We start from the raw sequence: 11,665 nt of genomic DNA on the forward strand, positions 1-11,665 counted from the left end.
GCTCCGCATGTTTTGTTCGTTAGGTTGCAAAACGGCGTCCGAGCAATTACCAATGCCGTGAAAGAGTAGTTTTCAATCTGATATACCCAGTTACCTTCTTCTATGCATTGCCTACTCTTCTCCTAGTGTGGCCTCAGCTAACTGTGATATAGCTATCTACTTACCAAAGACGTCAATATGTAAATAATATGCTACTCATGAGCACAGGGGTTACCTACTCGATTTTCTTAGACAGTGTATAAACATTGCACAATAGAAATAAAAACGCGGCAGTGGAAGAGGGAGGGTAAAGATGATTAGCCGTCCGGTGATGATTCAACGTGTCTAAAGCCAAAGTTGCATGATATCCTACAGGCACCCTGATCGAAGGATGACCCTTCTGATCAGGCTGTATTTAAATACAGTTGTATGGAAATCAATGAGAACAGCAAGAGAGCTAATCTGAGGACACTCAAGGCTTTTCATTTCTATCCTCCCGGATGGAATTTGCTTCAGGAGGGTGGTATCTAGTTAATTGAGCGGATTGGTTATATGCAAAAAGATGGCCTATAGTGATATTCTAAATTACAGTGCTTGAAATTGAATGAAGACGCCTTAACTCCAAAGTGCTGCATATACGGTATACCCAAAATCGTGGACTTCATGCAAGAAACGCCTTCACAGGGCCTCCAATATTCTTCAAATCCAAAAGGAAAGTGTCGTGTCCGAAGTGAGATACGTCTTCACTTAACTCGACATGCTTGACAGCTTTACTACCAGCAGCCTGGAGTGACTCCGCGATTTCTCGCTGCTGCCAAGCAGGGAAAAGAATGTCACTCGCTACACCCATGACAAGTATAGGGTGATTCTTTAGTGAAGAGAGCCCGTTAACTAGATCCATGGGAGGACCCGAAGAGACGGATTCTGATTGCGCGGCTGAAGATGAGCTACCCGAACCCTGCGCACTATCACCTGTCGCTGGCTGTTCCTCGTACGGCTTTGAGGGTAGAGTTAGGCTACAGGACGCATTGTCCTGAGCAGACATCTTCCCGCGTGAGGAAATCTTCTTCTCATTCTCCAGTCGACGTTGAAGCGTAGCTTGTTGTTGTGATATCCCTAGGTCGAAAAGGTCCATGGCCTTGGAAATATATAGAAGACTGTTAGAATCGTACTCAAGCGAAAATTTCTCGCCCGCATGGTCGAGGTATGTCTCAATTAAGAAATCAGGACACAACGCCGGGTTCTTGCTTGAATCTGCTCGCTTTCTGCCAAATCGTTTCTCCCACTCTGGTCCACTACGGTAGGTGACTGTAGCAATCTCTCGAGCCAGCTTCATACCCGAATGGGGAGGTATTGAATCATAGTAAAATCCCCTCGCCCAGTTGGGATCCATCATGAGGACCTGACGTTGAGTGTGACGCATGGCAATGCTATAAGGATGGCTCCTTGCACATCCGCTGATGCTGACTATCTTGTTCACTCGCTCGGGAAATAGTATCCCTGCGGCCAAGCTCTGCATTCCACCCATACTAGCACCAACAGAGGCATAGAGCTTCGAAATCCCCAGATGGTCTAACAACCGAAACTGTGCTCGAACCATGTCGTTCAGAGTCAGGATAGGGAACCTGGTAGCGTACCGTTTGCCGTCCGATGGGTCAATTGATGACGGACCTGTGCTTCCATAACAGCCCCCGATCACATTCGTGCAAATGATAAAATGTTTGTCCGTATCCAAGGGAGCTCCGGGCCCGATGAATTTCTCCCACCACCCAGGCTGCGGGTTTGTCTTTGTGCTATGCGCATGACTTGAAGCTGACAAGCCGGTGTGGAGGAGTATAGCATTGCTCTTGTCCGTATTCAATGTTCCCCATGTTTCATAGGCAATGTCAAACTCAGGCAGCATTCCGCCCCAATCCAATAGGATATCTTCCTTGGAAGTAAAAAGCTCATGCTTTCCAACTGTATAGGAGGGCTCTGGCCCAGAAGCTAACGATCTCCTTGACAGAGCAGCAGATTTGGCCTCTAGGGCATCTAGACATGGGAAGGACATGGCAGGGTTAGACGAATCATGTTGGTTTCCGCCCTGAGGCTTCGACTGGGAGGCAGAAGCCTGAGCACTGAGAGGCTGCCTGGTGTGATGGATTGCCCGCTGGTGGATCAACGGCACGGCAATGCTGCGGCGGCATGCGACTGTGGAAGCAGTATCCCGGCAGCTGTGAGCAAGGCATCTTCCAGAAAATGCCTGCACTGCACTTCTGGCCGCTTGCTGAATGGTACCCATCTTCTCTAACATCATCTTCAATCTGGTTGCAGCACAAAGCGAGGAGTTTCAATGTCCATCTTCGCTTGTCTCTCTTGTCCGTCCTTCTTTGCTCCATCGTCGAACTAGCTGGCTCCGAGGGCGCTTACAAATCTTGGACCTCGGCTCTTGCGTCATCTTGGCGCTTATCTATTGGTGAAACTTTGATAAATCTCTGGGCCAATGAAGAAGGATCTAAGGGATAGTTTGGTATTTTGAAGTAATATTATTCGTTCACGCCATTTTATTTAGCCAATAATAAATGAAATCAACTCTGTGGCAATCATAGAGACTGGAACTAATTGGTTCTGAAAATGAGCATATATTTTTTTAAATACATTTTCTAACCAATAGAAATAGCGTATTGTAGTCAAAAATAATAATTTGGCCAATAGTACTTTACTCATTTTCAGCGAATTGTGAGCATGGGATTCATGGCTAATACAGCCATTTCGTAACTGCGGGCTTTATACGAGCATGTCGAATTTCTACGACAACGACAACTAACTGGAGTCAGCAATTGAAAGTGAGATGTACTGACCAGAAGGTGTCCCACGATATTTGCTATCTGTTAATAGCTATACCTGCGACGGTATCTCACTCCAACCTGTCACTATGGACACCCTGGACCATTGGCCCAGCTGAGATTTGGTGAATATCCTAGTTGATCTGATGAACATGACCATGCCTCTGGGAATACCTCCCCATTTATATCAGGTGCATCTCAGCATACCCATCTGTTTACATAAACCACTCTATAGTCATGGTTGTGAGAAGATTGACGGTAAGGGGAAGCCTGTGCGGACAAAAGGGCAGATCATACAGTGATATAAGCATCCAGATGCCCACCATGGATAACCTCATAGCTCAAACTGCCCCATGGATATCCGTTTCAGTTACCCCATGGGCATCGATGTCACTGCTGTTGATGCTGCCGGGGAGTTGATTTTTGATCGGCCATCAAGCAAAAGCTTCCTGGCCTCTCGATCGAGATGGTGGGCCACAGAAGCCGCTGTTTACAGATCTTATCGACAACGATGCACATACCGGATTATTACTAAGAATAACGGAGCTATGCATGATTGCACGGTACTCAATTATGCAGCCTGGCAAACCCCAATGTTTCCCAGTCTTCCGCTGCATATTCCTGCACCGGTATTATGATCTGGACGGAGTATGTTGGGCATTCGATATCGTCATTGTAGCATGTTCGGGCAAAAATAGTTGCCAGTGGTTTATATAGGGGACCGGGGTTGATGTAGTGAGGGAAATGTGCTAATAACCAGGTTTCCCTGATGATAACTGACTGCACCGAAGCTATAATGATCCGACTACTCCGGATGTGGCTTCAGAAAAAATGCGTGCATCTTGCTGAAGCAAGCCCCGCAGAAACATCCAGGAGATGACCGCAGTCAGAGCGGGGAAAGCTCAAAAATAATATTATTATCATCTTTGAGCTCCCGTCACGGATAATCCGTTATGTGTCCCAACGTTTCTGACTCTCATGGCAATCGACGGATGTGACGTGAGCTAACGACAGCAAGTGGAAGATACACAGTATGACATCCCCTCATTCACCCTTCCTCGTACCGGGCGGGATTTCAATTTTCTCTTCAGTCGAACTAAGTATTCTTCCACCAGAAAATAGCGTAAGTATATTGTATGTACTGGAATTCAGCGGTGATAGCCCAGGATCGGTCCTTTGACCCGAGTGAAGCCAGGAACGCAAGGCGTAATGGATAGCCGTACTAAACTATATTCGTATTTTGCTCGTCGATCGTCCAGATTTAGTTATTTCGGGAATGAACCCTTGTAACTGCCCTGTTGACGCGACCATTATTTGCCAGGGCCTTTCTTGGGACTTACGTTGGCACTGCTGTCGATCGAAGGGCGGCGTCTGTAACCATGAGATACGAGAAGAAGTTGTATGGAAACTTCTCTCCTTCAAAGCGGAGAAACTTTGCAGCCAAGAAGACATCCCTATCTCTGAGGCAAAGGAGTCCGCCTTCCGTCGCCTCTGTTGGGTACAATATACTTACGTCTACGGAGTACTAAGTACTCCGTACGTTGGCACCGTTGCAGCTGTGCTACTTCTGCCCATGTCCGTGGGCAGGTTACAGGGAGGACAAGTAGTAGCAGATCGACTGGAGGAGGACCTCATGAGAAGCAATCATGGGTGCAGTACAGAGTACACCCCCCAGATCATGTTGGTTAAGCAAGTAACTAGATGACCAGCCAAACAGGTCAGAGGACGTCACTCCGGCAGGAAAAAGCAATGAGCAACACCAAGGCCGAACGGTCGGTCGTGCACAGCCTTGAAACTTGACCATCTCGTTTAGTGAAGGGACGGGGCTGGCAACTGGCAACATCTCCAACGCATGCGAAACAGCCTATGTTCCGAGGTAACTGTACACCTCACATCATATTCGTCTTAATAATAGGCTGGCTTCGTGGGCGGGACATGTATACAGTGCATTATTGAGACAGCTATATGCGCCTGTCATTATTATTGGCCTATCTTCGTTATCTCACAAGGGGTCACAAAGAATACACCGTGAAAGCGGCGGATGAGACGAAGCTTGTCATTCACCATTGACTTGATCTGGGAATGATTATCCCATTATCCATACGAGTGCATGTTGAGCCTTTCTGTGCCGTCTCCTCGTGAAGAAGCCTGTCGTTGCTGTGAAAATCCTCTGCAAGAATGCCCTCCGCAAGATCAAGGATTGATCCCCCAAGCCTTGACTCAGAGCCTGCAGAGACAAGGACGTCCCTCCTGCGGAATAGGGTGAACCAAATAAATTCTCCTTTGCCTCCACAAGCGTCCCCACCCCTGACAAGCCGGCTTAATAGGGGCGTTAATATTTCCCTTCGAGAACTTTAGCCAGGGCCACGCGCAGGGATGCCAGCCGCGAGGACAACCTTCGACCTCAGGTCAAAAGAAAAAAGCATCATCGTCGTCGTCTCTTCTTTGCGTCGTCATCTTTTGAGAAGAGCTGATCCGCGTTTCAGAACACCCCATACGGTCAGCATCCACTGCCAAAGGCGGGGGGGATACGGGCCTGGGGGGCCTCATTGGATGTTCTCATGTGTTTCTTCTAGGAACGCCCATCCCAGTTGATGCACCAGGCAGAAAAGCTTGTGCAACTTTGAGCAGAAGATTGGATCGAATCTTTGCCAGAGTCGCGGATGACATGAATAATAATTTTAGCCACGGAGCCATACGGAGCCAGGTGCGAGCCCGCAGTCCAGAACCACATATTATGGAGCCGGCAAGATAGGCGTAACGGGAACTCTGTGCCTGCCCGTGATTAACAGTGGAGGACATGCGACATGAGAGGCCCGTCCGATGGTCAATCCGGTGTTTTCTTCCGCCTGGGATGGCGAGTCTGTTGAACCTGGAGGGACTAGGGGTGCGCAACGAAGCTGGGCCGCCCGAGGATAGAGACGGCGGCAGTGGCCTTCTTACGCTGCTTCACAGCAATAGCCCGGGGCACATATACTCTGCGGGCTGCTGCTCTGGTTCAGGTTCAGAAGGTTGGTCTTGTCTCTCGCGTGTGGCGTGGTTGCTCTCCATCTTTGACCCCATAGCAGGAGATGAAGTTGACGTCGCCGGCCTTGCTGTAGGTAAGTAAGCAAGCTTGCTTTGTCAAGCGTGACCCGGAGATCTCCCTTTCTTCCACCACCAAAACACACGCCTGATCCTCCTCCTCCCTCTGCTCCCTCTCATCCTCAGCCACGGCCTGCATACATCAAGCCCAACCCTCCAGCCTTTTCCCTTCCATTCCTTCCTTTCTTTCATTCTGTCATTCCTTTGCGTCTTCTCTTTCTTTTGTTTGCCTTCTTCTTCTTCTTCTTCTTTTTAGCTGTTGTAATTGTGCAGGTCTCTTTTCTAATACCGTATATAGAGTGCAGAGGGGCCCTTTTTTTCACCAACACTATAAACCAGCTCCGGGACAGCTTTCAAACCAACAACATCCAGCTCCTTTGGGCGTCAATGCAGGTTCTCGGCTCAATATAGCCCGGAGCAAACATGATTTCCTTTCGAAAATGCGTGGTCATTGCCTTCTTCATCCTTTCTGGCATCTTCCTGCTGCATACAGCCCACATCCAGCCCGCGCTGGCTAAGGCTGAACAGGGGACTCATCGCCAGCGATCAGAGCCACAGAACGCTCGACTCACTACTAAGCTGGGGTCCAAGGCCGATTCTCCATCTGAACAGGAACCTGAACAGGTGTCCGAGCCCGAGCCAGAGAAAGAGCCGGAGCCGGAGCCAACTACACTCCGCGGCCGTCTTAAATACCATTTCCCCTATGGCGTAAAGGCCAAGTTCCCTGGATACATCTGGCAGACATGGAAGTATACTCCTGCAGACGGGGAGTTCGACCCTATGCTACGGCCGTTAGAAGCGAGCTGGACCGAACTGCACCCTGGATTCGTACACCAGGTCGTGGACGATGAGAGTGCGATCTACTTCTTGAAATACCTCTACAGTTCCTTCCCGGAGATTATCGAAGCATACGAGTCAATGCCCTTGCCGGTTCTCAAGGCTGACTTCTTCCGATACTTGATCCTTCATGCTCGAGGAGGAATATATTCTGATATCGACACCACCGCCCTTCGATCAGCAACAGATTGGATACCACCAACGTTTGACCGGTCAACTTTCGGATTGGTCGTGGGCATTGAGGCGGACCCAGACCGTGCTGATTGGGCGAAGTGGTACTCTCGCAGGATTCAGTTCTGTCAGTGGACTATCCAGTCGAAGCCAGGCCATCCTGTTCTGCGGGACGTCATTGCTAGCATCACCGAGGATGCCCTGCGCATGAAGGAGGAAGGAATTCTCACGAAGAAGGGTATGGACAAATCAATTGTGGAATTCACCGGCCCTGCGGTCTGGACGGACGCTATCTTCAGACATTTCAACGATCCCCTCGCCTTCCCCAGCGAAGATGGCAAGCATCGAAACATCTCTGCGCACCATTTCACTGGCATGACGAAGCAGAAGCAAGTAGGCGATGTTGTCGTTCTACCAATCACGAGCTTTAGCCCCGGTGTCCAGCAGATGGGTTCTGAAGAAGCAGACAGCGACATGGCTTTTGTCCAGCATGAGTTCTCAGGTATGCCCACATACGTACATTAAAAATCTCACCACTACCCGACGGCCGGACTTATCTAACTGTTACCCATAATGTAGGAACCTGGAAGTCCGCTGAAGACAGAAGAATCGGACACTGGTAATTTTTATTTTACTACCCGACAATATCTTCTCTTTTTTTCGTCTCTAATACCGCCGTTGAACGACCGCTTTACGACCTTCTCTTACAGCCAAAATCCCTTTAAAGAGGGGGACCTTTATTTCTAAGATTAGTGATTCCCGCTGAGGTCGCCAGACCCCATCAGCCCGTTTCTTTTTCGACTCACTCTCGTTACTTGCATTTGATACCATTTCCTTCGTTCTACTCTCAGTCCTCGCACGCTATATTCCCACTCTCGGCGACAACGAGAAGCGGCACACCCATCTTACAACCAGAGCAGGCACTCTTGTTTATTTTCCCTAGTTGACCTGCATTTCTCATTTCTCTTCTTTGTCAATATTTATCTACTTTTTTTTTTTTTACCGGCACTCGGGCGGCATTACCACAGTACATAGATTTTCCAACCCGTTTAGACTCCGCCTACACTATCTAGTTTACTAGGCGTTAAGAGAGAACAAAATGCGAGGCATATTATTCTGTTAACTCCAATATCCAAGCACTCAGTCAAGATATATATGATATATATATGTAGTATTTTTAAGTAAATAAATGGTAGGATAAATATGTAACTGCGAATGGTAGATAAGTAAATATATAGGCGGTAAGGCAGTTGTGAACCGTCACCCGGAGGAAAGATAGCCGTAACGTTTTCGTGGCAGCCCTAAGAGTCACCGTCGTATATAAAGTTGAAGAAAAGAGAGGTAGTGTCCAACGGAGGTAGTGCCAGGAGGTTGTAGTAGTAGTAGATGATTTATCAATGTCGAATGTTGATGCCATATTGAAGTCGCATTGCGCGTGGCATAGTGTGCGCTTAGTGCAATTAGTTTAGTTAACTAGGTGTGAGCGAGCCCAAAGAAAAACTCACACAAAGACGCCCAACCGTCAAGGTTACCCCCCAAAAACCCCCAAAAAATTATGTATTCCCGTCCAAGGGCTCGCTTAAAAGTCCTGGAATATCTCTTCATACCGTGCCTTCATCTCATCGGTGTACACCGCCTGTGTGGCTGGGTCCGGAGGGTCCGGATACTCTTCGAAATTCGCCGTATCTGCAGGATGGCTCACCTGCGGCACAATCGGTCCCTTAACCCGCTTGTGGTATAAGTCATCCCAATCGATGCCTTCAAAGAATGGATGGTCCCTAATCCGCTGGCTGCCTCCGGATATATGGCCCAGTCGTTCGGACGGATTGACCTTGCAAAGAGCACTAATTATATCCTTAGCTGAGGCAGGCATGTTCGCGGGAAAACGGATGCATCCTGCGACTATCTTTTCGTATATCCCCATTGGGTTTGAGTCCCAGAAGGGCGGTTGACCGACTATAAACTCGTAGATGAGGATTCCCAGGGCCCACCAATCAACTGCAAGGCCATGGCCGCTGTTATGTATGACTTCAGGAGCGAGGTATTCCGGTGTGCCGCAGAGGGTGTAGGTCTCGAGGTTATATAGTTGCTTTGCGAAGCCAAAGTCGACTAGTTTGAGATGGCCTTCCTGGTCGAGGAGGATGTTTTCGGGCTTGAGGTCGCGGTAGGCTATTCCATGCATGTCATGCAGGTACCCGATCACTAATGTTATTTCAGCGGCGTAGAATTTAGAAGTGTATTCGTCGAATCTGCGAGCTCGCCGGAGGAAGCTGAATATTTCGCCGCCGGGGCAGTATTCAAGCTAGACATGGTTAGCCGGGGAGTCCGTAGAACATAGGCTAAAAAGGGAAAGGTACGAGGTATGATAGGTCCATACCAGCATATAGAGGCATTGTTCGTCCGAAAAGGTGGTGATTAGTGTCGTTATAAAAGGATGACCGGCAGCCTTGGAGAGGCACTTGCTTTCGTTTCGTACATGTTCGACTTGTTTCAGCTTTATTACTGTAGGTGAGAAAGAAATCCTCCGTTAGACAATGGCTCACCGCTTTTTGAGTAGTTGGGGAAATCGGGTAGCTTACCTTCGGCTTTCCTGAGTATCTTCAGAGCAAAGATGTTCTTGTTGGGTTCTTTGGCAGCCTTTAACCTGGCAAACCATACCCGAGCAAAGGTGCCTGTTACATGTTAGTAGCGTCCGGCATAAAACCAAGGTAGGCTGGCACGCACCTGTCCCAAGGGTCTTGATGAGGTCAAAGTCGTCAATTGTAAGTCCGTTATCGGGCAAACCGGCATCCTGCTTCAGCCGGGCTTGAACAACGTCCTTAGGTGTCCTAGGCCTCGATGCCGGCCATGAGAGACGGTCCGGCTTGACCTCAGCCTCTATATGGTCATGCTCCAGTACCTGCTGCTGCTGCTGCTGCTGTTCCTTCGCATGTGCAATGTCAGGCAACAGCTGTTTTATCATCTTTGTTGTTGCCATCACAAAGAGATGCGTTTCCTTTCCCCCGCCTTCAGTTGTAGTTGTAGTGTATTTCGTATATATCCAAGCAGACAATAACTCTGTGGTTTGGTATTTCCCTAGCAATTTCCTTCTCTTATCTGTCTGCTCTCCTTTTATTCACGTCGCCATGCCGACACGATGGACGCCTAAGAAGGAGACCAAGCCCAGCGAAACCGGTTCGGAGATTTCGGCGTAGAGCGATACTTGGGTGACGTAGTTAGTTGCAGCTTGTTCAGCGGGCATTGAGGGCGCAAACGAGGTAAGCCGACGGGCGCGACAATCGCCATTGATGTCCGGAAGCGTCCGCAAGCCGAAGGAGAAGCACACGAGACATCGCCGTCCTGGGGGCTTTTTCTGTTTCGTTTCGTCTTCAGGCAAGCTAAAACGAAGCGGAAAAGCTCTGGCGGCGGAACTTGCGACTTTCTCTGACGTAATAGGAGATTAGTCATGGCTTAGTCAGGCATAATCGACAGGGAAGAGCAGGGCGGGAGAGAGGAGGAAGAAAGGAGGACGGCAGAGGGAGGCGGAAGAGGAAGCGGGAAGTGGAAGCGGACAAGAGACGATGATATTAGTTATTGGTAGAGTACATGCAGAGCGCAGGAAGCAGGTCTAGAGCAAGAGAGAATGGTAAGAACATCCCGAAACAACCCAATGCCCGGCTAGGTAGGCAGGTTGGGGCGCGATGCTGGAGTATATACAGCAAGGGGACACGTCGGAGAGCATGCTGTCTGCTGGAGATAGCAGGATATAGCAGATGGCAGGTGGTAAGTGGTAAGTGGCAGATGAGATGGTAAATAAACGGAGAAAGCAGAAGAGTCCATCAAACGACAGCAAAGTTCACAAGAAATGAAGCACGTCTATGCAGAGCTCTTCGAGTTTAGAATCAGACCAACAATCAAACTAGCCAGAGAGTCAGCACGCAGGACAGTGACAAAGGTGGTTAATGGCAGACATACCCATATAGACCCAGGACTTCACCAAAAATTAATATCAAGACCATTCCTACAAACACCTTGGACTGTTGCATATACGCGCGTGTTCCCTATGTGTTCCTTTTTAGTAAAGGATCAAGCAGAGCTATAGTGGCACAACTTACAGCTTCGCCGACGATTCCAATAGTGTAACCGGCAGCCAGGCCTGCAAGGCCAACTGAGAGACCAGCCGCAAGATGTAAGCATCCCCTACCACCTAGTCAGTAGCCGTCCAGTCGTTTCTGTCCCAAGGTATTATAAACTCCACATACGCGTATAAACTATACTGCGTCTCTGGTGGTGGCCCCAGATCTCCTGCAATCAGAACGGCAACGACAAGTCCGTACACGGCGATGATACCGGCCATGACAACGGGTATCAGTGACTATAGGGTGAAGCCAGGTTAACAAAGTGTCCCTTCACACAAGCCAAAGGGGTAAGATGTGGTAGCATGCCTTCATAATCAAATCAGGTCTGAATGTTCCGACACCCGCAATACCAATTCCGGCCTTTGCTGTGCCATATGCCGCTCCTACACCTGGAAAGGGTAACATTGTCAGTATGAGGAGATTCTGATATTCCCATTGTCCGCAGGAAGGTCAAACGTACATCCAAAGATTATCTAGTAACGCATCTATCAGCAACGCCCTTTGATAAGATTTTATCGTAGATAAATACTTACAGCAGAAGCTATACCGGCCTGGTTCGAATATGATAAGAGGATAGTAGTCAGTCCATGACTTCAAGCCCGGCCATCCAACAGCAACAGGGAACTAGAACTAACCATCCCGATAAAGGGG

General features: G+C 48.8%; 3 protein-coding genes across 3 annotated transcripts; 1 reads left to right on the forward strand and 2 right to left on the reverse strand.

Annotated features, from left to right (window-relative positions):
- Positions 1-640: 640 nt before the first annotated feature.
- Positions 641-2,275, reverse strand: ARB_06642 (uncharacterized protein; the record flags this gene model as incomplete). The annotated part of the gene is made up of 1 exon (XM_003014839.1): positions 641-2,275. The coding sequence occupies one exon, from the start codon at positions 2,273-2,275 to the stop codon at positions 641-643; it is 1,635 nt and encodes a 544-aa protein (XP_003014885.1).
- A 3,383-nt stretch (positions 2,276-5,658) lies between these two features.
- ARB_06643 (glycosyl transferase, putative) lies at positions 5,659-7,421 on the forward strand (the record flags this gene model as incomplete). The annotated part of the gene is made up of 3 exons (XM_003014840.1): positions 5,659-5,909; positions 5,933-6,149; positions 6,300-7,421. The coding sequence occupies 3 exons, from the start codon at positions 5,659-5,661 to the stop codon at positions 7,419-7,421; spliced, it is 1,590 nt and encodes a 529-aa protein (XP_003014886.1).
- Positions 7,422-8,475: 1,054 nt separating this feature from the next.
- On the reverse strand, positions 8,476-9,873 carry ARB_06644 (uncharacterized protein; the record flags this gene model as incomplete). Its single annotated transcript, XM_003014841.1, has 4 exons — positions 8,476-9,198; positions 9,274-9,398; positions 9,476-9,568; positions 9,621-9,873. The coding sequence occupies 4 exons, from the start codon at positions 9,871-9,873 to the stop codon at positions 8,476-8,478; spliced, it is 1,194 nt and encodes a 397-aa protein (XP_003014887.1).
- Positions 9,874-11,665: the final 1,792 nt, after the last annotated feature.

The sequence above is a fragment of the Trichophyton benhamiae genome, assembly GCF_000151125.1.
Source record: "Trichophyton benhamiae CBS 112371 chromosome Unknown contig00476.0, whole genome shotgun sequence".
Taxonomy (NCBI): Eukaryota; Fungi; Ascomycota; class Eurotiomycetes; order Onygenales; family Arthrodermataceae; genus Trichophyton; species Trichophyton benhamiae.